The following is a 26,623-nucleotide window of genomic DNA, read 5'->3' as shown; positions in this document are numbered from 1 at the left end:
GCTGCCCTCTCTTAATCCCTAAACCCCAAAGGGAAGGAACAGATTTTCAATTCTGGGGAAGAAAGTATTAAGGAGGGGAGGGCAAAATCCTCCAGGATTAGGGGGGGGGGGAGAATATATAGGAAAAACATCCACTTCGTAGAAGCGAAGCAAGGAACACAAATTGCTCTCACACCACTGTGAGCTAATGGGTCACATGGAGCTTCTGACAAGGTGCTTTATGAAACTCCACAACAAACCAGGATGCTAACATTCCTGACTGAGTAGAGTGGCAAAGAAATGAAGGAAGCATTTGTAAAGCACCGAGTCCATGTTGCAAACCTCACCACTGCCAAAAGCTGACTTAAGGACCTAACAACACATTACGTTTATTTACTTAAGCATATACGTATATTCTGCCCTTCTAGTGCAAGAGCACCACTCTCAGGGCAGCTTACAGCATTTTAAGTTGCAATTTTACACAAACAGCAATATGTAAAGTAGTGAGCCAAGGAGACAGGCTAAGCAATTTCATACAGCAGTTTCATCAGCAAGTAATCCAAACTGGGATTCATGGTTAAAGCTCCTTCTTCACTAACCAAGAGTTGCATTTTGCTTTTTTGGCCAAGGGATCAAATACATTACAACAAATAAACACACTAACCTGAGGATGCCTTAACAAGTCGCTGTCACTTTCATTGTCTTTGCTGCAAAAGAGAAGAAACAGTTTGGATTAAAAGTGTATCATAATGAAAGCTAGCAAAAAAACCTCAGCATTTTAAAACAATGGCCTGGTTCACATTTCACATGAAACTATCGTTAAAAATAAACCATAGTTTAAATGTGGATGAGCAGCATGATCACTCTGCTTTTCTCCAATTCCCATTGTGCTGTGGACAAAACTAGCCAGAGACTCATTTGATGTGTTGTCCAAGCCTGGGCTTGTGCCTTGCTGTACTCCTAAAAATCCCCACAGCTGGTAATGAAGGTTTGTTCTTGGCTTATTGCTCAAGGTTTGCTTGGGAAAAACAAACCATGAGCCTAGATTTGGATAACTAAAGAAGTTAAGAATCTAGTTTATTTCCTGGCAACTCATGAGCAGCAAGATCAGAGAAGGAGCAGAGCAAGCACTTTACAGCGGTGTGCGCCAGCATGCTGTGCATTCACATTAAACCATAGTTTGTTTTTAACTATGGTTTCGTGCAATGTGTGAATGAGTCCAATGACCATCACCACTATTGCTACACTTTTAAAAGGATGACTGAAAATATTTTGAGGTTCGGTACTTTAAAAACTAAGTCATCCACTTTAAAACTTACAAAACCAAGTCATCTACTCTTTAGAGACCTGAATGGAAAATATGAATGATCAACCAGCATGGTAATGCTTAAGTAAGTCAAGTTCAAATCCATAAAATGCTGCAGAATTCTGCATGCAATTTTTAAACCTCTATGTTCAAGAAAAGATGAACTACAGGGCTCTCAAAGTGGTTGGGTGCAACTAGTTTCAAAGTATAAGGAGATTCTCTAGTGTTGGGATTCACTGAAATCTTGGGCCAGAGTAGTTTCCAAGCAAGTCACCTGTTTTCAGAAAACACTTCCATGTCATCTGGTCCTGTTTTGTCCACTGGTCTCAAGGAACCAAAAGTTTCCATTGCCTGTAAAACATCAAATATTAAGAAAACTGCTATGAATCATCCATTTTTAAAGTAGTAGCTGAAAGCATCTTTCATGCAATAATGAGCTTAGCACACACAACTCTACGATGTAAGTAGCAAAACACCAATGACTATGAAGGTTCTTCCACAGGAAGGTTTGGGAGGTGCAATTAACGGGAAAGCAAAAGATGAAATCAGATATAAATAGCTCTTTATGACTACAAAGCCACAGTCTTCACTCATGATACTTCACCTTTCCAAACAGTCCCTTCTGCACAGGTCTCACTACAACAAACAGGCCACATTCAAACCATCACATCTCAACCTGTTAAGGTGAGATACACAGAGACCTTTTGCTTCCATATGCAGCTCCTTGGCTCCTCCCTTTGCTGTGAGCCTCAATTAAGCCAGGAAATCTCCTAATTAACCCACAGTTTCCTGTTTCATTTGAACTGGGTGCAAAGGCTTGTTGTTGTGTGTTGTCTTAATAAACCAAGCTGTGATCTTTCAAACTCTCCCCCCACGGGCCCCACATTTCTGGGTCATTCCCCCCCCCTTTTTTCCCTTCCTTGCGAGAACCAGCCACTCATTCCATACCTCTCACAAGCACCCTGACTTGGTTGTCAAGAGATTGTATAGTACTACTGCACCCCCCTCTTTTTCCTTCTCATGTCCCTTCCTGGGGACACCTCCAGACACCCTTTTCTGTTAATTTGTCCTCATGATGCTATTGGGGCAGTCACACATGTTCCTCTTTTCAACACTCTTTGCACCTGCAGATGTTTTGGGGTGATCACACTGCTTGGTTTCCAATCTGTGCATACCCTGTAACTTGCTGCTGAAATCCCGTTCTGGTTTATTTCTCTCCACAACCCATTCTTTCATTGTGCTATTCCCCCTCTGGACAGCAATAATGTGGTAGCATCAGGGAAGCATCTCATAACAAACGAAAGCAGAATAAACCCAGCACCGATGCAATATTATTGTGCAAAGAACATGTTGCAGAAGACACGTGCAAAACAACACCAGTCTGGAAAGACCCTAGGCATTTGCACCAGGTGAGTGAACAAGTCTTTTCTTTGAAATAATCAGGGGTCACATCTGAAGTATTAGCAAGCTACGTGCTTTCGGGACATGGTCCAAAGGCACATGTCTTAACTTGTTGAAGCTAAGCATGCTTGGGTCTGGTTGGTGCCTGGATGAGTGACCACCTGGGAACCACATGAATGCCATCACAAGTTTCATGGCAGAAGCTACAAATGTAAGAAAACTATTATTATTTTTAAGTTCTCCAATTCCAGTTTGGCAGCCCTAAAACAATTCATTCCCTTGCCTTTGTTTGCTCATTTATCCAAAAGCATTAGAGAGGCAACTAGAATGTATGTATACATTTGCTTAAAACCTAAGGAGGATTTCAAGATCCAAGCAGAACACCTTGTGCAAATCACAGCTGTATAAGTGAGGGTTTTGGCAATGTAGCCTAAGAGGACCAGAGGAAAAAGTTTGACATAACTCCAAAACTACAACGTATCAAGCATTCAAAAATCGGTGGGCTTCCACACATTGCACTGCCTATTTGTACATCCATTGATGGAAACGTTTGGTTTCTATAGGATACAGGGCATAGCTGACGCCTGAATCTGCAGACAGAGGAGCCAGTCTTGTGTTGGCAATGTTCACACCTTGTCACTACGGACAGCCACCTTCCACTGCAAAGGTCAGAGGGATTTTCTAGCAAGCTGTGGCAGAGAAGCAACAAGCCGCAAAGAGTTTAATAACCCTGCCTTGCGATCACCCTCCAGCCTCTTCTCCAGCGCCTGCTATTTGCCAACATATGTTGAGGCATCAATAGCATTCTCAAATCAAATGTCAGATACCTATATTTATCATGTTTCCAGCTCAAAAGGATCTGAAGTTATGGTGTCTGGGGTAGTCAAAACAATGGACTCATTCACGTCAAGATAAAAAAACCCTCCTTGTGCATGTTATGGCCTTATGAATAGGAGCTCAAGAATCTGCCTTATGCTGGATCACTTGTCCATCTAGCTATGTATCTTCTATACTGACTGGCAGCAGCTCTCTGGGATTATAGACAGGAGCCCTGCTTGGGGAGGGGCCAGGGATAAACCTGGGACTTTTTGAATGCAAAGCAGATGCTTTAGCACTGTGGCCTTCCCCTAACAGTTCAGGGGCTGGTCAGTCACACCTGAGAAATCCAGCTAGATGGGCAGAGTAGAAATAATAAAAATTATTATTACTATTATTATTATTATTATTATTATTATTATTATTATCATCATCATCATCATCACCTTCAACCATGCACCCAAGTTGCTTCCTCTGCTGTCTTTTCCCAAGTCTGCACTCCTCAACCCATTACCCAGAATAGCAAGGGCTCAATAACAATTCTAAGTTTGCAGCCATTTCATAAGAAATAGGGAAACAGCAGGAGTGACGTTAACAGCTCTGCTTACCAGAGGACTGTCCTGGTTGTCATTAAGCTCAGAAAGTTTGGTGCTGGATTTCTGTCGCTTTGGTTTACTCCTTTCTCCGATATATCCGGAGCTGGCCTCTTGCAGTTTTTCTACTTCTTGAGCAGTCAGCATACACTCTTCAATGCTGCCAAATCCAGAAGGAATATTCTCCTTATTGATCACCTCCCTGCAGAAAGACATTGCAGGGTTACCAATCTGCTTCAGATGTTCTTAGAATATGCAGGTATTATGGAAAAATTTAAAGAACCAAGGAAGGGGAAGGAGGGAAGTCAATGAATATGTATGACTACAATGGTGGCTATTTAATGATGGAAATGTATACTGGTACTTGAAAATTATCAATAAAAATCACTTTTTAAAAGACCAATCTGCTTCAGAGAGTTCATGAAAGCACACCAACGTGTTGCCCTGAATTTACACAGCTTTGGAAAAATCTCTGTGCTGAGCTCTAGGCTTGTTTATAAGTTTCCCAAGTCTTAACTAAATGACATTTACCTGCAGGTAGTGACAAGACTACCTCTAGTGGCCCCAGAGGATGGGTTTGAAGGCACATGGCATAGTAACCCACCTGAAGCTAAGCAGATCTGGCCCTGCTCAATGCCTGGATGGGAAACTTACTTGAGCTCCAGAGAGTAAGATATACATGAAAAGACGAACAGTAAAAATAAATAATAATAAATTAATAGTAAACTTAGTAAACTTCCTTGGGGTAGATCATTGGGAAGGGCAAACAAGTCTGCCAATGAAAGTGAAATCCATTGCAACAAACACAGTACATGCTGGCCCGTATTAATTTCTTTAATGTTCTAGTACCGACCACCATGGATAGGGAAAAAAACTTCAGAATTTGGAGAAGCTCCCATCTCCCCCCCCTTTTTAAATTGCTCTATTCAAATAACTGTACACCTGGTACCCAGATTTGCATTATTTTACCATAATTTTCTGCAAAGCAAAAAACAAGGGATTTGTTTTATTGGAATTTTCTTTACAAGCCTGTTTCCAATTTGTACGGATTATTACTTTGGAACATAATCTATTATATAATCAGATGTAATATATATATACACACATTAAACATGCAATAAAACTACAATATTCATTAAAAACTTAGCTGCAAATCCTCTTGGTTTTTAATTGTTGGAACCTGCCCCCTCCAATAAATAAGAGGTAGGTAAACTGGACCAATTCTATGCCTGTCAGTTATTTCATAGGACAAAATGTTTCGTGCCTATTAGCAATTAAAAGTGCATTAGTTTTCCATAAACGGGAAAGGAGACTTGGAACACAGACAGCCCAGCAGGTGTTTCTGCCGAACTGTATGCATGTTCAAGAAGTGAGTATAATCATGTTGCTTCAGTCTCACGTCTGACCAGGAGACACACCAGAAGAAAGGCCAAAGAAAGCGCCCTAACGTAGACATCTTCTTTTAGGCAGGGATGAGAGAAGAATCGGAGAATTGTAGAGTTGGAAGGGACCCTGAGGGTCATGTAGTACAACCCCCTGCAATGCAGGAATAAGCAGCTGTCCCATACGGGCATCAAACCTGCAACCCTGGCATTATCAGCACCACGCTCTTAACCAACTGAGCCGAAAGATGCAGGCTCACATTTCCCCGTTTCCTTGTCCAGTTTTCCCATGCTGCCTCTATCCAGGTTTAACATTATTTACGATCACTGGCAATGTGACCTAGTGGTCAGTGTCACATGCAATGCTAAACCATGGTTAAGAAGAAGAGCAGCCAATATGGCGGCCTCTAGTTATTGTGGACGACAGCTCTCATCATCTGTGACCACTAGTTTTGCTGGCTAGGGCTGACAGGAGTCCTTCCCCCTCTGGAGGACATCATGATGGTTTTCCTAGTCGTTTAACATTACATGTGAACTGGACCAATAGGGCCTGATGTGGCAGACGCAACTATCCCCACAGCTAGGATAAATCTGCAGGGCTCTTTTTTCTCCCTGCCTTCCTCCTTTCCTTTTTGGGGCTCGCCAGGACACAGCATGATGTCTGCAATGTTAGCACATCAGCCTAGACTGAATGATGGCTGGCTCTGAAGAAGCGAGCAAGGAGTTCAATCAATCTATCTATCCACCTCTCTGGGAGCCTGCAGTGCATATTCACATGGTCTTGGCTTATGGTGTTGTGCGAACTAGGTTGGTATGTTGTTGCTGAACAGAAAGGATAAAAGTTTATCTGGGAATCTATCGTGCCCAATTTGTACAGAGGTTTTTCATCAATGTATTTCCTGATCATGATTCCAAGTACCCCAAAGCAGGGCTTCTTGCTTACTACCTGACATTCTAAACCTGAACATCTCAACGTGGTGCCACTTCTCACATTCTGCTTAAGATCTGTGGTCAATCTTGCGAAGGGTTCACAAAGCCAAAAGAATAAGCTCTGCAGAAATTCTGGCTTTTTACAGTTCACCACAATGGATTTTTAAAAATTTGTTGTTGTTTGCTTAAAGCCATGTTATAAACGGATCAATTTTCAGATGCCGCTCAGCTAAGGTTTCCTTCATAAGTTTATAGTCAGTTGGTGTGCCGGGGCTCTTGTATGCAAATGAAAGAACTTGAGAGGCTGGAAGACCCGCAGAAAGGCAGATCTGCAATTCAATAGGAAGGCTGCACAGAGGTTGGGGGGGGGGGACACACACCCAACCGCAGTGCTATATGCCGCTAAACACGTACGCCTGTATACTAGCCCATCTCTGACCTACTTACTTGAGAAGCCTCTCAGCATGGCTACTAGTACAGGGAGAATCATTAAGACACTCTTGGGATTGGGAAATGCCCGTTTTGCAAGAGGGCTTACATTTTTGGTTCACCTTTATAAAAAGAAACATTTTGGTGGTGGTGGTGGTTTGCCATTAATTTTTTACTTGCGGAAATTGATGCTACCTTTCTCCCGAAAACGTAAAGCGAGGGGGGGGGGCAGGCGGCAAATGTTTCCCTCAGCTGTGCACTGTGACAGCAACAAGGCAGAACATCACTTTTAATGCTCTTTGAAGCTGCTTTATATCAAGGCAGTTCACTGACCCATCTAAACCAATACTGTGTACTAGTTCACACTACAGATTTCAGGCTGAACACACAGAGAGGCAGAAATTGCCATCGTACATATCTCTGTTCCTTCGGGCTTCATCCTGTTCTTTATGATGCCTCCGCCGCTGCCGGGCAGACACGTTTGAGGACGCGGATGACGTTCCCGACTCGGATTCTTCAGAGCTTTGACCGCCGGATCCATGAACGTCAAAAAGATGTTGCTCGACTGCTGACCGGATTGTCTTTTCTAAGTATCTGTAAAACCAACAAACAAATAGGCAAGAAAGCAAAGCAATGTTAAGAATGATTGAGCCACAAAAATGAGGGCAAAATCTCACATGTAGATTTATCAAGAAGAACCTCTGCTGGCAGAACTTAGAAGAAAAAAATTCTGTTACTGCATTCCAGGTTATAGCCTGAAGGCATATGAGGCAGCAAACTTTGTTGAAGTAGGAAACACTACAAACACTATGTACAAGCAAGGGTGCATATTCAAGTTTTCTGTAACAGCTATTGTTTTAAGTGATCCTAAGAATGCAGCCTTGCTCAAGAACACAAGGAGCATCCTGCTGGATTGATTTTACCCTAAACTGAGGGATAGGAATACATTGCATTTGGTCTAGAATTCTTTACCAGAAGCCTTGCAACCCAGCAGGCACTAGGCAGTCCACCAGAAATTTATTAGTGGTCCATCAGTAGACCACACTGCCAAACCTTGTACAAAGTTCTTCCAAAGCACAGCAAGACCCACACAAAAATGTTATAATCAAAGTGTCTCAAGTGACATACTATATAGAATCACAGAATTGGAGAGTTGGAAGGGATCCTGAGGATCATCTAGTCCAACCCCCTCCAATGCAGGTATGTCAACTAATGCATCTATGACAGACAGCCATATCTACAGGACAACAGCCTTGTTTTGAGCTAGCAAGCTTTATCAAGGATACTCTCCTTGAGCATTTGCAGAGTCAAAAATATGCACACACACATATAACAAGAACTCAAAACCAAAGAAGACATAAAAACAGACACTTACTCTCCAGTAGGAGGGAGGCCACTGCTGCTGCTGCTACTGACTTGCGACACGTGAGCACTGCATGAAAGGAATTCAAAAGTTATATGTAAGTCTCAAAGAACATTAAGAAAAGCTGCTTAGAGAACCCCAGAGCTTTGCTTGAATTCTGAATGATCTGTTTAATGAATTAAAAAGGCCTCCCAAAATATAAACACACCTTGGGCCAGTTTCATGCATGCATACATATAACTTGATTTCTGTTCACTTGATGTCAGGTGAATGAGTGAACTGACTTCAGTGAAAGGCATTGTAATTTTCTTTTCAACAAATTGTGGACTAGTAACATTTGGCAAATTATTTGCAAAGATGCCTTATTATCATGTGAAGAAAGAGATATGTATGCTTAGTTGCCAGGTTCTTCCAGTTTTATAAGACTATCCTTATGAGCAGCCACACATTATGCTAGAAATAAGGCGAGAATCGTCTGTTATTGTCAGCTGTGCATTTGAACTTACACTGTTTTATATAAAGTAAGTTTTTTTCCAAAGAACATTGTTAAAAAAGAAAAGAAACGCATCATATGAATAACCTGAAAATAGTATCAAACTGATAAACCAAAACAAAATCAGTTCTTTAAAACTGAGAGCATTTCAAGGCCACACAATATATTTGGGAGAAGAAAGTTCTTTTGACAAAAGGAATCCTGTTTGCTACAAAACCATTTCATCTTTGTCCTGGTTCTTTTGACTTCAAAAGGATGTGTCATCTTAGATACATAATTCCCATCCCCCAATTTTATCTGTCAATTCATTAATCCTAGGTATTACTAGAGACATCATATACCTGTGGTGACAACTCATAAGTGCAAGTTACCACTTGGAATTTCATTAATCAAATGATGGAACATGTAAATGCAAATAAACTCTCAGGCTGCAAACTCCTAAGGAGCAATGATTCAGCTACTCTTTCTGACCAATCTGCCGTGATAAGAGTAGGTTAGAAACAACATGCAAACAAATTTCAGAGTCTCTCACAAATTTTACACACAGCTTATAACACAATATATACCTCTCAAAAATGATCAGCACAAAAAGAAGCAGACTGGCTTTTAAAAAAAAGAAGAACATGCATTTAATTTAATGCAGCTAAGCAGATTTGCAATGGCAGATGCATTTGCTGCGTATTCTTCTTGTGAATACAGTTGTACCTTAATTTTCAAACAGCTTAGTTCTTGAACGTTTTGGCTCCCAAACGCCGCAAACCTGGAAGTGAGTGTTCCGGTTTGCAAACGTTCTTTGGAACCTGAACATCCGATGCGGCTTCCGATTGAGAGCAGGAAGCTCCTTCAGCTAATTGGAAGCTGCACCTTGGTTTTTGGAAGTCGAACAGACTTCCAGAACAGATTCTGTTTGAGAACCAAGGTACGACTATATTGCGTAATGCAGGGGTCCCCAAACTAAGGCCCAGGGCCGGATGTGGCCCAATCGCCTTCTAAATCCGGCCCGCAGATGGTCTGGGAATCAGTGTGTTCTTTACATGAGTAGAATGTGTGCTTTTATTTAAAATGCATCTCTGGGTTATTTGTGGGGCATAGGAATTCATTCATATTTTTTCTCAAAATATAGTCCGGCCCCCCACAAGGTCTGAGGGACAGTGGACCGGCCCCCTGCTGAAAAAGTTTGCTGACCCCTGGCGTAATGCATAATGGGGAGATCAATCAGCAAACTAATTGGGATGAAACACGTGCCCACCACTTGTTTACAGGCACATCCTCGCTTGCCTTCCTGCTTTGCACAGAAGGCACCTGTGCATGTGTGATCAATGTACCTGTTGACCTGTGACTTCAAGCAGCTGAGAGACCCTCCATGTATGGAAGCAGTATACCAGATGCTAGGGGTAAACAGCAGGAGAGAGCTGCTGCCATTATTCTTGCCTTGCAAGTTTCACAGAAATGCCTTTCTGCCCATGAAGGCTGAGCTAGGTGAATGTCAACTCTTTTGTTCCTAACACAGATTCAGTCTCCTTGCACCGCTTCTTATCATGTGCCAATGTGGCAGGAGCACCGGCGTGTTTTCCGGTAAGTTTTCCTATACAGCCTATTTGCTTAGGGTGATTTGTATTGGGAGAAACTTCAGTCTGTACTGGGAAATTTTCTGAAGCATTAATAATAATAATAGTAATAATAATAATAATAATAATTATTATTATTATTACTACTGCTGCTGCTCCTACTACCACCATTAATTCACTGCCTTCTAAACAACAGCATGTTTTTAATAATGTGTGTAAATGCCTTGAGACAAAGGCATTTGCATACATTATTAAAAACGCTTAAAAGCACAAAAACCAAAAACATTTAAAACAAGACTAAAACCGTAACTGTTAGACACACATTGTAAAAAATTATGCACCTGTTCTACCTAGACAGGAATGCTACTCCACCCCACAGTAAAATCCCTACTGTGAGTTACTGCAGACCTGGCGTCTGAGATCTTTGGGGCCTGCAGGAGAAACTCTCCTGCAGACTTCAGTGATCTACTGGGTAGATCTACTGGATAAGGCGGTTTCTCAGGTAACCTGGTCTTGAGCTGTACAGGGCTTTCTATATTAGCACCAACACCCTGAACTTGGCCCAGCAGTACAAGAGCAGCTGACACAAATCCCACAAGCAGGGTGCTATGTGCTGTCAGTAGTTTGTCTCCACAAGTTTGTCCCCACAACCTAGCTGCTGGGTTCTGCATCAGCTGCAGCCTCTTGCCTTGCATGGAGCACACTGCAGTAATCCGACTGTGAGGTTATCACTGCATGGGCAACTGTGCCCTAGAGAGGGGTCTAATTTAGCAAGTTTCTATTAACAGACATCACTAAACAGAGCTAAAAAAAACTGTGAAACTGTGTAGCCTGTTGTTGTTTAGTCGTGTCCGACTCTTCGTGACCCCATGGACCAGAGCATGCCAGGCACTCCTGTCTTCCACTGCCTCCTGCAGTTTGGCCAGACTTATGTTGGTAGCTTCAAGAACACTGTCCAACCATCTCATCCTCTGTCATCCCCTTCTTCTTGTGCCCTCAATCTTTCCCAACATCAGGGTCTTTTCCAGGGAGTCTTCTTTTCTCATGAGGAGGCCAAAGTACTGGAGCCTCAGCTGCATAGCCTACCTAATAAAATGTAAAGGTAAAGGGACACCTGACCATTAGGTCCAGTCATGTCCGACTCTGGGGTTGCGGCGCTCATCTCGCGTTAGTGGCCGAGGGAACCGGCGTGCAGCTTCCAGGTCATGTGGCCAGCATGACAAAGCCGCTTCTGGCAAACCAGAGCAGCACACGGAAACGCCATTTGCCTTCCCGCCGGAGCGGTACCTATTTATCTACTTGCACTTTGACGTGCTTTCGAACTGCTAGGTGGGCAGGAGCTGGGACCAAGCAACGGGAGCTCACCCCATCGCGGGGATTCGAACCGCCGACCTTCTAATCAGCAAGCCCTAGGGTCTGTGGTTTAACCTACCTACCTAATACTTATTTGCAATTGGCACCTGTTCATTGTTCCTGATGGATTTACAACGTTGGATGTTTTCTGTGGAAAAAATAAGCCACATTCCCAATTTACCAGATACAACAATGCACATGATTTCCCTAGGCTTAACCGATGACACAGAGGACAATCCTGAATGGGGCAACTGTGTCCCTGAAGGACCAGGTACGCAGCCTGGGAGTCATTTTGGACTCACAGCTGAGACCCTACCTGCCCGAAGACTTGTCTCGCCAGAGTGGTGCATGCTCTAGTTATCTCCCGCTTGGACTACTGCAATGACCTCTCTGTGGGGCTACCTATCATCGTCAAAGTTTTGTCTTCCCAGGAAGTGAGACACACCCTGATGCAGGGCCTTGTCTTCAGAGCAGCTCTCTGAACTGGGAGGCAAGGTCAGGTCTGAGACCTGCAGGAGTCCTGTCCCTCCTCCTCCTCCTCCTCAATCCCGCTGACTCAGCTTTGCAGATAAGAGGGGCCATGTGACATGTTACTGAGGTTCAGAGCCTGACTACAGTATTCATAAAACAAGTTGTTATGAGTTTAAAACATTTCGTTTGGCTTGATCCTCTTATCGGCAAGAGAATTAGTTCACCCAGCTGGCTGGCCTGCATGTGTGCAAACAAGAACGACATGGTGTCACTGAGGGAGGCAGATACGCTGCAAAATGCAAGGCTCAGCACGCCACCCTAATGAACGCTTGCTGAACAAGAAAACGTTTCAAGCGTCCTGCTTCTCAAACAGTTCCTCTCCGGTGTGCTTCTTCCGACTTATCGCTAAGCATTCCTGCTAGCACTTTCTAGTAATGTGTGAACCCCTCACCGCTACCCACAACGCATTGGGTTAGTCTAGAAAGAACTATTCATCAGCCAAAGGAGAGATGGGCGGCATTCTTCTAATGCAAAGTTTGCTGGGTGACCCTGAGCTGGTCACATGCTCTCAGCCTGACCTACCTCACAGGGCTGTTGTGAGGATCAGAAGGGGATGAGAACTATCTAAGTCACCTTGATCTCCTTGAAGGAAAGGCTGGGTACAAATGTAATGAAGAAGAACTGCTGGGATAGCTCACTTGGTACAGTGTGAGAATCTTAATCTCAGGGTTGTGGGTTCGAGCCCCATGTTGGGCAAGAGAGTCCTGCATTGCAGGGGGTTGGACTAAATGACCCTCGTGATCCCTTCCATCTCTCTTACGATTCTATGATTCTAAGAAGAAGAACATCAGGGCTTCAACTTAGGACAGACCTCCAGGTCTTGCCAAAGCAAGGCCTAAAAACGAGTTAAGGCGCTAGTCCTTAGGATTCTTTTATTTATTTATTTGTGGTCCAGTCTACAGGGCCAGGTGTACAAGGTCACACTTCACCCAGAGGAAAACCCGGGTTTGCCACTAAATATTTATTCATTCATTTGTTAGATTTATATACTGCCCTTCATCAAAAGATCTCAAGATAAAAATACACGATAAAAGCACAAGAGATAGTCAAAACAGAAGCAACAAAACAATAATGCACAAACACATTTAAAAGGCCGTAGAGTATTAATCAGCCAAAGGCATGGCGCCTAAAGATATATAATGAAGGTGCCAGGTGAGCCTTGCTGGGGAGAGCATTGCACAAATAGGAAGCCACTGCAAAAAAGGCCCCGTTCTCATGTTGCCACTCTTCCGGCCCCGTGTGGAAGAGGCACACAAAGAAGGGTCACAGAGGATGAACAGAGTCATCAGGGAGCCGCACCACGACGACAACATCTGTATGGTAATCATGTTGGCCAGATGTATCTGCAGAGATACCAACTGACCAGGAACCACAGCAAGCTTAGCCTGACCTTGTGTCTTTTAGCAGCAGCAGCAGCTTCGATACACGGAAATGAGAAGGTGAGGCCTTTTCTTTTTACAGCACAGAGGCAAGTGCCTGTAGATCAATCAGCTTTTAAATGGGGACCAGGCAAGGCTGAAGTCTAGCTTTCCTGCAGCATTTTCACACATCTGTCATCGTGTGGCCTGGTGTGTTTGCAAGGCAGCTGCTTTTCTTATTGAGAAAGCTAGTCCAGGCAGAAAGCAATTATTTACTCTTGCACTCCCCCCCCCCTTTTCCTCTAATCAAAATAATCACTGGGGATTTGTGAACAGTGACACCTGCAGCTGAAAGCCTAGCTGTACTCCAGGAGGGCGTGCAAAGACTTATGCTGAGGCTGGCCAAAGGGACCTCTCCTGTATTATTCACTTTGGCAAGTTTATGCTCTCTCAACCCAAGGCATGGTCTCTCCTATATTAGAATTTTTTTTGGGGGGGGGGAGATGTTTCTCAGGCACAAAATCATGCCTGTTAGTCAGTGTGACATCATTCTCATTTATCTGCTGCATTTATATATCACGTTTTTCCTCCAAGGAGCTTAAAGTGAACACACATGGTTCTCTTCCTCCTCATTTAATCCCAAATACCTTGTGTGTTACATGAGGCTGAGAGGCAGTGACTGGCCGAAGGTCACTCAGTGAGCTTCATGGCCGAGCAGGGAATCGAACCCAAGACTTCAACCACTACGCCACTCTGCAAAAATAAAAAAGCAACGTCTAACTCTAACCTTAACCCTAACTCCCCCCAAACACTGACACAGCCTGAGCTTATCGGTAGTAAGCCCTGCTGAGATCTGGGTGCAAGTACAAATTAATCTTTTTTTAGAAAAACAAAAAAAAATTAAATTAAGTTAGCTCACATTGAAAACAGAACATTTCAGAATTAAGGGGCAGCCAAGGGTGGGTGGATATTTTTATTTATTAAATTTACATTCCACCTTTATGTCCAAAGGAGTGGCAGTTAACCCCTGATTTTTAAACCTTCCCTCCTTACTGTTCTCCAAAATGGCTGCTTCTGCCCCATAGAACCACACAGGGGAAAATGCTTAGACTCAGTGTTGTCACTCGGCAGGTTAAATATCCTGCCCCTTCAGTCCTTTACAATCCCCCCCTTTTTTAAAAAGGGGCTTTATTTTCAAAATATGGCACCACAGATTACTTAAATGCATTTGCCTGCAACATGCAGTTAACCTACGTCTCTCTTTAAAAGAAGAGTTGGCGCTAGAGAGCTTTCCTAATAAACGACAACAGTTGTTGGAACTCAGAGTCATGAAAGCAAACCAAAATACAGACCTCCTCTGAAGGACCATCAACACCACCACACAATTTCCCACTCTAGAACAGAGTGTACCCCATAAGGGAATAAGGGCAGATTTTTTTCTTACAACAACAGGAATCGCCAACTTTTTTGGACTGGAAGGACATATTTGGAATTCTGAGGAGGAAGTTCCTGTGGGCGCCAGTCACAAAATGGCTGCCGGGGTGGCATGGCATGGCATAACAAAAAAATGGCTGCCGTGGAGATGCTGAGCTAGAGCAAACAGGAACTGCTGGGCCAGGAACAGCAGAGAGTCCTTCATGCATTTTGTATTTTTGATGGGATATTTAATAAGACCTTTCTCAGATGCCGAAGTCAATAGCTGGCAGATATATTAGCACCCACAGGCACAGTACTGGCAAATCATGCTCTAGAAGAGACTTGGTGCCTCCTTCAGGAGACGAGCCTGATATTTTCAGTACAAAAAGGAAAGAGGCCTGCGTCTTAGACGTCCTGTCTCTATACATTGTACCCACTAGCATAATAGGAATTAAGTCTTTCTCTGGCTCATGGACAGGAACCATTCATGATGTCAAATTCTGTTTTGCACAAGAGTATTCTGCTGCCTCTGCCAAGAATCTCTGAAGCTCAACACAGAACATGGTTTTCTCCTGTACAACTGATCATTTCTACTTGGCTGACCTAAACACACGGAGACCCAGGCCCTGCTTGCATTACCTGAAAGTTTCTTATCTACCCACTGACATTCACCACCTGTTGTTTTAAGTTTTCTGAAGTAGCCCCGCTTATCTAAGAATCTCAGTGCTAATATAAACCCAGGATTACCAAGCAAAAGACAAGGCACAGAAAGTTTTTGTGTACAAATATTTAGAAAACCAACCAATGATCCTCTTGGTTTTTAACCTATTATAACACGGCAGCTTCATGTTTTAAGCTACAACTGACACCTCCTAAAACGGATGACAATATTCCTGTTGGTTTGAATGGAATCGCATTACATGTTTGATAATATAATAGAGTTTTTGTTGCTCTTAATAAAACAATGGAGGGAAGGCAATCACGGTTCCAAGTGCTATTTGCTTTTAGTCATATAAACAGTATTTTTGGCATGCAAGATTCTTGTGTCAATTTAGCACCACCACAAAAGTGAGAAACAGCATATTGTTTTATTTTGTTTAAAAAAAACAAACACTATATTATAGTGCACTAAGCGGTGGTCATGGTGATGGTGATCTCCAGCAGTGATTGGCCCAGCTACCTGCCTGCCTGTCACAGTGGGGCTGGCCAAGCCACTAGTTAATAATAATAATAATAATAATAATAATAATAATAATAATAATAATTTATTTGTACCCCACGGCTTCCATCAAATATTAAAATACAATTAGCTCAGCTGCTCTCTTGCTTAGAGTCTGGCTTAGAGTTTCAACCTGCTTAGAGTCTCAATCTAGGGATGGGAGGCCAGGTGCACAGCTGGGCTGGCTGAGAGTTGTAGTCCAAAACATCTGGAAGGTGCCAGATTGGTGGAGGCTATGCTAAGGGAAACAGAGACAGGGGAATCTAGGAAAGGAGGACTGGAGCAGGAAGAGGGCTGGAACAATGCACCGGACAAGGCAAGGAAGAGGGGTCATAGGGGAAAGAAGACAGCCACAGAACAGGTAGGGAGAAGATGTGCAAAGCAAATAACAGGCCAAATCTTTGGCTGCAAGCCTCTGGTTATTTGTCTACTTTTACAGATAGGGCTGCAGAAACTGGCTCAAGGTTAAGCAGATGTCTGCACTTGGATCTACAAAGGGCTGCACCCACATGGAGGGGGATTTAAGAGTGCACCCAGTCTAAAAGGAATTTCAGACCATTAAGATTCTAATGTTACAGATGTTTAATCATTCCGCTGTGCTCTTTAGGTTACGTCCCTTGATTGAAACGGGAGAGATTTGGGGAGAGAGGAGATCGTTAAGGAACACAAGCCGCTGCGCTCATCAGAAACTCTGCAACTTTTGCAGCGCCGATGATAAGAAAAATTAAAAAAGGCATATACATAACGTTCCTGCCAGCTGGCAAGAGCCAAGCACCGTGCAGTCCTTGGAATATGGACAGCTCTTGTTTGCACCCACCCAACATGTTACATAACCGTCTCTCCTCTCGACCATTGTACTCTGTGTACTGTATAAAAGCTGCAGCCCACATCCTCCATGTGTTTACGTTAATTGCTCAGTTGTTCTATCGCATAAATATGTCTACATCAAGGCAAGCGCGACGGGGCAGGAAGTCAGCAAAACAGCAGGGTGGGAAAAGAAAAGAGATGTCTTGCAAAGCAGCTTCCGGCATGGAATCGCAGGGCAATTCCCACCCCCCACCCCCACCCCCGGTTTCTGCAGCAAGGCAGGGAAGATAAATGGCAGGAGTTGTTGAAGCAGCAAGAGCTTGCCTCTTGCCACGAGAGCTCTCAAGCGACGAAGCACCCGCCGTTGGCCAGCTTGTGCATGGCCATCTTCCCTGCCAAATTAACTCCTCTTGGCAAACCACACATTTCTGGTGTGTGACACTGAGCAGCCATTCTCCCTTCCTTCCTTTCTTTTCAAAGAAACAAGCTGCCAAATGTAATCAGGGGTGCATTATGATGCTAAGCGAAGTAACAAAAAGAAACAAGCTGTGCAACAGGGAATTATGTCACAAAGCTAGATTATTGCTTTGCTTTAATTAACAAGATGCTGATTTAAATGGGGCACACCACCAGTGCGCTTCCCAAGGTCTGCTCATTGAGAACAGTAGTCCCATCAGGAGATCATGCCCTGGATGCTTTTCCTGTATTCAAATATTCCAGGAATGATAAAAGCAAGCCTGGAAAACAATTTTCAAAACCCGAAGACCTCCAGAATGCCATTTGTTCCTATGTGTGATATGAAGCATTTGCACAGGCATCTCCTTATATAATCACAGAAACATGGGAAACCAAGTCAAACCAGGAGTGCATTATTGTCTACAATAACTGCAAGAGGCTTTCCAAAGTTTTGGACAGGGCGTCTCTCCTACTTGGAGATGCCGGTGATCTTGTGCAAAGCAGATGCCCTATCACTTTGCCACAGCCCTTCCCAAACTATATCCACTATAATATTTAAAAGAAGAAACCCTAAACATCTCCTGGCTAAAATAAGCAACAAATCCCTGGCATTCTGAGATTGAGAAACCGATGTGTAGAAATCAGGAAAAGTCATAGAGACTCTTTGTTATTGGCTCTGGCTCCCCCTGCTGTTGGTCTCCCAGCCTTCTGGCCTACCAGCCTGACTGGGCCCCAGTTACTGCTGTAGCAATGTTTATGTGTCTGTCCAACCATGCTGCTTTCAGTGGGTGGCGTCAATATGTATGAAACCCCTTGTCCCTCCATGTTTTCACTGAATACATGCAGCCTGTGGCACTTCTTTGTGGCAGCGATTTCCACGATTAATTTATGTGTTGTGTGAAAAGGGGCTTCGTTGCACCTGGCCTGGATGCAGACCAGCGGATTCATTTTGTTGGCTAAGGAAGGACATGTCCATTCGAGCACACTGTAAAAATACTGCAGAAAATACTAATAACTGTCTCCCATCTGCAGCAGTTTCTTACAAAGCTGAAGCATAGCGGAGACAAGCAAATGGAAGTACGTAAATACCTTAGGTAGAAGGGTGACATGGGCCTTTCATCCTCTTGAGAGCTGAAAAAGAAGACAACATATTTGTCATTAGCATGAAAGTTTCTGCCCTTCATTTGCAAGCTAATTCATACTGAACCACTGAGATCTGAGTAGCAGGGGCTGGAAAAGAAGCTGTGCTGATGGGCATTTTTTGCTGCACTGCCAGAGACAGAGGCTTGCAGGGGAGGGGGGGGGGAGTGTTAAATTACATTCTTCAAGGTTACAAAACCCCAAGTCGTTTTGCTAGTGCTCACCAAGGCAGAACTAGATAAAACTGCTGAGCTTTCAAGAGAGCGTGAGCAGCTGTGCAAGACTTCAAGGGCTATTTCTATAGCAACGTGGCAATGATCCGCTATAAGCATAATCGGGACTGGGAGGTGGTGGGGAGGACCAGGGGCTTTCTGAGGTACCACAAATGAACAATTGGCTTCTAATAAAGGTTACAATTTCTCTTACTAAAGAAAATAGGGGGGACGGTTTCAAAATCATGCTATCAAAATTAAATGCATACAAGTGGCAAAGTAAGCTTCTACAAGGTGCGACCACACTTGGAATACTGTGTTTCCAAGACCACACCTAAAAAAATGATATTGCAAAGCTGGAAAAGATGCGGGAGAAGGAAACCAAAATGAACCTGGTGCTGGAGCAACTTCCATATGACAACAGAGACAGGATTTCTCTGTTATGTAATGGAAGGGAGTTTCAATGTGTAGGTATTGCCACGCTAAGGGCCTGAATCCTGCACCATACAGAATGGACCTCGTGGTGGTGAAATGGTTATCTGCAAGAGTGCATCTCCTGCAGAGCATAGTGATCAACTGGTTATACAGTATAAGAGGTGGGGAAATCTTTTAGGTATCCCAGTCCCAAGTTGTGTAGGAGTCTTGACAATATCTTGAACTCCTTGACAACGCAGAGTTTGAAAGCCAAGAAATGGGTTCACCAATGCTAATTTACAGAAAGTAAAAGCCAGCTTTGATAATGAAATACAGTGGTACCTTGGTTTACAAACTTAATCAGTTCCGGAAGTCCATTCTTAAACCAAAGTGTTCTTAAACCAAGGCGTGTTTTCCCATAGCAGCGGGGGACTCAATTTACAAATGGAACACACTCAACAGGAAGCGAAACATGTTCTTATTCCATGGCAAACCTCACAAACCAAAACACCTACTTCCGGGTTTGCAGCGTTCTGAATCCTAGTTGTTCATAAACTAAGCTGTTCTTAAACCAAGGTACCACTGTAACAGTGGTCTCCAATTAAAAACGTCATTTGTGAAAACAAACACGCACACAGTAAATGGTTATGGGGTAGGGAGGAGTAGGGAGAAGAGATTTCTCTTCAACCCTTCCTCACACCTTTTCATCCTTTCCCAAAAGCATTGTACTAGATAATGGGACTGCAAAAACGATTGCCTTTTGCCCTTTGGTTTTAAATCATTAGACATCTGCTACTTAAGTGAGGTTCAACAACTTTTCTTCTGGTGGGCCTGTCAGAAACAAACACTGTGGAAGAGCCACAAGGCATGCGTGCGCGTGCACACACACACACACAATCCAGTACACCTTGCACAATCAATATCCCTCTACCGGTTTCTCTTAGTGAACCCAGGTCAATGACAGACTCCTTATCTCAAGCCCTTAGCTGTTTTGCCTCTATATGGTGTTCAGTTCCCCACTGCTACAACCCAATCAACATTGACTCCCTCCCTCCTGCCCTAAACAAGAAAAACGCTCCTCTTAAGTTCTGTGCCTTTGGAGCTGTCAGGATCCTCAAGGGGTTGCTCACAAGTAAAGACAAAGTCCGTCTTGTCTTTTAACCATTTTATTGTGCAAGGCTATGTACAGTGCAGAGCTACTGATAAACATAACTACCTAGTCGCTAGACGAATCCGGAAGTGCCGTTCTACGGCTGCGACCCCAGCATAAGAATTTCGGCATCCAGAAGTGCCGCCTTCCCGGTCTTTTGACCCCTCTGTGCAATTCGGGCAACGGAAGTGGCAGCTCCCCTTCAGAGTGGGTCTGCTGGGCGGTGCTGGGTCCTTGAGCAACATGCAGGAGCCCTCGCTCCACCTGGCTGCCTGAGGATAACTCCTTCTCCCCAGGGGAGATGCTGGAAGACCCGGTGAAAGACGTATCACTGGCTAGGAGTTGCTGGGGCTGCCTGTACCCACCCAGATTCTGTCTGGCAGTGGAGTGCAGCTCCCTGACAGGAGCAGTTAAACATTGACTTTCCCTCCCCGATGAAATAATCCAGCCAATCTACAAAGGCCTTTGGAGAGCAGGAGGGTCAGAGCCACATCACCAGAGCAAATGTTTTCAAAGGGACTTGCCCGGGAAGTCACATGTGCCTGTTCAGAAATTGAAAGGCCATGTCACCCTTGCCAAATATTTGGGTACTTAAAATATAATCAAGCTGTTTTGGTTGCTGAACTATATTTAATGGCATTCTGCTTTGACCTCAGATAGAAGAACCCTGCAGAAAAACAACTTCCAGAGCAATTTGAACTAAAAAAAAAAAAAAAAATCAAAGTTGCATGCTAAGTCCATGCATGCAGAAGAACAAGTTTTGGATGCGGTGGCAAAAGGGACTGCAGCACACCAGGCTGCAGAAGCTGGAGAAATCCCAGTTTGGGACACTCCTTCAGATTAAAAATATAAAAGTCTCTATGCAACAGGGGACGAGCATATTCAAGAGAGAAATGACCCAATTACAGTCTGATTGCCAGCCATGCTGCTTTTCTGTTTGTGCTCAATTTCTATTATTTATATTTACTGTACTTTTCCATGTATAAGCCGAGGTTTTCTTACTGCAAAACAATGTTCAAAATTGGGGGTCGTCTTATACATGGATAGTGCATGGGGGACGGGACAGGTGATTGGTTGCAGCCGCGGACACCCCCCCCCCAAAAAAAAGCTCAACAACTCTGGGCCATCTCCCCCCATTTTCTTAAATCGGAGTCCCCCAAAATAGGGGTCGTCTTATACATGGGGGCACGTTATACAGGGGAAAATACTGTGTATGTTTATAAACCACTTACATACCACTTAGTTGCAATTGTCCCCAAGCAGTGTGCAAGCAACACAACAATGTAATTCGTTTAAAAATCAGCTGAAATTTTAAAATGAAAAGACAGGATTTTAAGAATGTGAGCATTCTCCTGCAGCCTGAAGTAACCGCTGCATCAGTGTACTGCTTCAACATTCGGCAGGAATAAACCAAGCCTAGGTGTAACCTGACAACTGAGAATCGTACTTCAGCATTTGATGAAGTGGGCTGAAGTCCACAAGAGGCAAACAATAAACCTGTTCACCTTTTAAGGTGAAGCAGGATTATGCGGCCCCTTCCAGGCAACCGCTTATTAAGCATTTGCTCCGATTTGTTTGCAGGAAGACTGAAGGATGCTGCGTCAAGCAAGTGGTTTCCCCATCACTTTCCTTATCCTGAAAAGTCCCATTGGGGGTGGGATAGGTTTGTAGCTCAAGAGCAGCAAATCAACTTTAACTGTGCAACCTGAACCTGCCAGCAGGTGCATGAATCTTGCCTGAAACCCTAGGTTGTTTTTGCTTTCAGAAAGGAAGGGTGGGGAAAACCCAAAACAGGTGTGTGTGTGTGTGTGTGTTTAGCTGCACGGGCATCTCAGGTTAATGGAGAGGTTTGTTGATTTTGGCTTAACCCGACTGCAAACTACATAATGTCGGATCTGTTTTCCTCCTTATCATTCAGGTTCAGCTTGGCAAGCCAATCTCATTTGTAAATAGATAGCAAGGACTTGGCCTCTGCAGGAAGTCATGGGGAGCATTTTTTCCAAATAAGTCCAGGCAGGATATCACGAGGATATGAGCAAAAGCGACAATTTAAAGCAGTGGTGCTGTAATTTGACTGCGGGAGGTGAAGATGCAATATCAGACACCAGCAATTATGCATTTTATACGACACAGCATTCTTGCTTCTAACAGGGGGCATTGGTGACCTGTGAAGTTCTTTCTAACTACATGTTTCTAAGGTAGGGATAAACAACTGGGCTATTGAAGAGTAGCACTGCCCTCCTTACACTTTCCTTCCTTCTCAACCCAAGAGCAAAAGAAGTCTGGTGCTGTGTGGGGAATTGGTTGTCTCGCAATATCTGGAAGATCACAGGTTCCCCATCTCTTGGGTGGACAGTACTGAGTTACACAGACCACTGGGCCCAACTTGGTATTAATGAGTTCCCTATGTTTCTAAAATGGTGTTTGCAATAACTGAACTTCTGGGAGTAGCGATGGGGTGGGGTGGGGTGGGGGTGGGGAGAAGGCCCACCACCTCACTTCCTTCTCTAAGCGACCCTCCGGGGAAACAACTTGCTGCCCTTGCAATCTCAACTTCCCTGGCTGATGCCCTTGCTCATTTCGCCAACCTATCATATGCCAGGCACAATTCAAAGGTGAGGTTTTAACCTTACATGGCTTGGGTCACAGGCACCAAAAGGACAATCTGGTCCTTCTTTGGGAGCCCCTGCCACCATAGGTTAGGCAAAAGGCAACAAGGAACTGGGTCTTTTTGGTGGTGGCTCCCAACTCAGGAATATTCTGCAGAGGGGTGCTTGCCTAGTGCCTGTTGAGTGAGTTTCAGGCACCAGCCACGTACGTTAAAATATATATATATATATATATATATATATATATATATATATATATATATATATGTATATGTATATATATATATATATATATGTATATATGTATATATATATGTATATGTATATGTATATGTATATATTTGTCTGGGCGCTTAATAGTTAATTGATTCAAACTGTTGCTGTTTTTAATTGTTCTACCTTTTCTTTTGTAGTGAATGTTTTGATGCTATTTTAAGCCAGGGAGTTAGAATAAATGACCCTCAGGGTCAAAAGGGTGGGATATAATGTTTTTAAAACATGAAAACAAGCAAGCCAATCAGCTTTACCTTGCATGCAGAAATACTACCAGTCACTCGGGAAGACACTGCAATCTAGGGAACCCTATGTTTTTACCTGCTGCCATACAGCTCAGTCAGTAGAGCACAAGACTCTTAATTGGAGGGTTGTGGGTTCGACTCCCATGTTGGGTGATATATTTCTGCCTTGCAGGGGGTTGGACTAGATGACCCTCGTGGTCCCTTCCAACTCTATGATTGTATGATTATTTGGCTTGTCCGGCACTAGATCAGCTGGTTCCTGTGATAACAATCAGTTACCGGTAGGTAAGTTATCCAACAACTGAAGGTTCAACGGACTGCCTGCCGAACTCCATTTAATATCTAAAAGATGCTGCAAAGCATTCTGCTTAAGATAAACACTGCATCTGGGCAGACCTGCAAACTGCCTCCTTTTCACCCCAATGTTACGTTCTTAATAACATGTTTACATGGACTGAGCCGCCCAGCTTCTGCTGCTTTATTTCTTGAAGATTAAAAATGTGAGGACAGGATGGCAGACAATTGGGAAGAGGCACATCTGTTTATTATCTGCAGTCTGGCAAGACTCCCTGGATGGGTAAGACAGAAATTGGGTCAAGAAGAGGTGGAGAGAATGACTGATGCTGTACTCCAGCCAAGGCTGCACCCTTCCTTTGAAGTCAACAGTAGCATGTTAATACAGACCAAACACAAGTTAAGTTGCATAACAAGCAGCGTAAGAATGAGGTTACTAAGCAACCCCAACAGAACACATGGAGGAACTGTAAATGGAAAACTTGGTTGAGTGCGGAGGCGCCACGGAGCCATTCTTGCAGTCGGAAAAGCAAAGGTTCTGCATCTGCAAAAGACATCCAAGCATTCTGCCTCGAGAACTATATATCCCAGCACCGGGCACAAGGCGAATGTTTCCATGATACAGGGCAGCAGTGGGGAACCTGTGAGCCATAGCGGTCCTCATCTGGCCTAGGAGGGGGCTGGTTCCCCACCTGCCCCACACCTGATGCCGTATGGGATACTGGGTGAGGGCAGGTGATGCTGCAGCTGCAAAGCGGTAACTGGGAGCCTCGAATGGTGTCCTGGTTGCTCCTTGTATTTGGTGACTCTTAAATTGGGCATGAAATGGAAGTCCCACTCGGGGGCTCCCAGGTAGAGCTGACCCAAGTTAGGCTGGCTAGGAAACCTCACTTGGGATTGGCTGCAACTGATCCCTGCCAAAACAGGGGGCAGCAGCTACTGTCTGAAAACTCCGCTTTGGGAGGGATCTCCTTCTGAGTTCAAGCCAGCCTAGCAAGGACAAAAAGCTGGGACACTTGATACCGTGCTTGAACTATCCCAATTCTCAAGTAATCTGAATCTTTTGCAACTTTTTATGCCCTCTGGTCAACATGTTAAAAATAGACCACTCTCCCAATAAAAGGATTTGTGGCTGTACTGTACTACGTGTTTGAATGTGTTATCGTGTGCAGGCAAAGTGACTCTCCCTGAAGCCAATGGAATTTAAGCTGCCTGCCGGACAGCAGGCCGGAATCTCCTCTGGAATCTACACAGTTTGTACAAATAAAGTAGCACTACCTGAACAAGAGTCTCTCGGAGCGGTTGACTGACGAAAGGAAGGCTTTGCACATGCCCAGTTTTCCTTATCACTCCCTCTCTCTGAACAAGTCAACTGAAACAAGCAAATAAACTTCATTTAGCGTTTCTGTCTTACGGATGGTATATTTGTGGGAGATTTCCCATTGCTCTTACATTTGCTGTGACCAAACACATGGGTGTATGCTTCAAGTTTGTATTGTTTCTTTTTATTTTTTGATAAGGAAAAGTCTTAGCGAACTGTTTTTTAAAACAAGAAAAAAACAAACATCCCATTGTTTTCAGCAAAGTGACCTACCAAACTAGGCTTGGGACAAATGGTATTTTAAAAATTAGGGCATCAATCCTGCCACTTATTTTGGTGAGTAGTGACACTTTAATTAAAATAATATAATGTAACATAATTTAGTTATTTATGTCTGTTTCCAAAGTTTCACTTATTTTACCTGTATTTTATTGAATATTAAGTTATGTATACTCATGCTTTGAACCATTTTGCAGATTTTAACAATAATCTTATTATGTACCGGTATACCACTTAAGAGAGATTTGTAATTAAGCAGTCTCTATTTTGTTCCCTAAATAGTGAATAAAGTGTACTATTCACTAATTATTTATTGAATTATGGCCTGTCTATCACCCTCATACATAAACACTTTTGCCCTTTTACAACTGTGTGGTACAGCTTATATCATGAATCTTGACCCACAAGGCATGTTAAGAGGTACCCGGGTGGGTGGTGAGGTCCAAAGTATCAACCTTATCTCATTGGGCTTACCTAGAAGTTATTAATATAAACAGCCAAGCTGTTAAGAGTGGCCCCACAATACCCGATGCAGATAAAATTCCACAAACAGGGAGGGCAATTAAAATGCCGGTAGGCGATTACACATCAGCTAATGTCTTCAATGGCAGGAGCATAGGTCAGAGACTCGGTTCCATGATCAATACGTTGGAAGTAAAACGAGCCTGAAGGTTTTCAGTTTATCTCACTTTTCAACTTAATAATTTGCAGGTACCCATAAAGAGGCCACCTGGTCACGTACGCAGTCTAAGGACATCTGTGAGTTTGGCCTCCGCCACCAAGAAGAGTATTTCTGGATGGTGCTACTGGAGATTTCAGCACCAGGCCATCTCAGGCTTGGAGTGCAATACAAAGGACTTCAGTTTGCCTTCTCTAAACCATATTTTTATTACAATGTGAGTTTCTTACAATACATACGAAGAGCAACCACATAAGCAATTTGAGGGGAAAGGCTATCGCTCTGTGGGAGATGAAATGCTTTGCATGAGACTTGTTCTAGGATCAAACCCCTGGCAGCTCCAATCAGGGATAGGGATGTATCGATATATTGTTGAAAACTGGTTTGAAGTCCACATTGTGATAACGGTTTTGTAATTTTTGACCTGGCAATATATTGCAAATCATGCTGTGTATATGCTATGCAAAAATTCACAATGTGTGGAAAACCATGAAGCCACCCAATGCCTCTATATAGCTCCATCTTTATTTCAGACATTGTGATGTATCAGTATATTGCGATGTTTACCTGGGGGTAGATATCACAAAGTTGAAAACCAGATATTGCC

General features: G+C 43.6%; 1 protein-coding gene across 1 annotated transcript in view; it reads right to left on the bottom strand.

Annotated features, from left to right (window-relative positions):
- The window catches only part of FAM13A (family with sequence similarity 13 member A), a 137,717-nt gene that overhangs the window by 30,880 nt on the left and 80,214 nt on the right, over positions 1-26,623 (bottom strand). Inside the window, 6 exon segments of the mRNA XM_033160600.1 lie at positions 644-686; positions 1,560-1,636; positions 4,111-4,297; positions 7,251-7,430; positions 8,212-8,268; positions 18,490-18,531. Of these exon segments, the coding sequence (XP_033016491.1) occupies positions 644-686; positions 1,560-1,636; positions 4,111-4,297; positions 7,251-7,430; positions 8,212-8,268; positions 18,490-18,531 (586 nt within the window).

This window comes from Lacerta agilis, chromosome 9 (genome assembly GCF_009819535.1).
Source record: "Lacerta agilis isolate rLacAgi1 chromosome 9, rLacAgi1.pri, whole genome shotgun sequence".
NCBI classification, from domain to species: domain Eukaryota; kingdom Metazoa; phylum Chordata; class Lepidosauria; order Squamata; family Lacertidae; genus Lacerta; species Lacerta agilis.
This window is presented reverse-complemented; position numbering and strand designations above follow the sequence as displayed.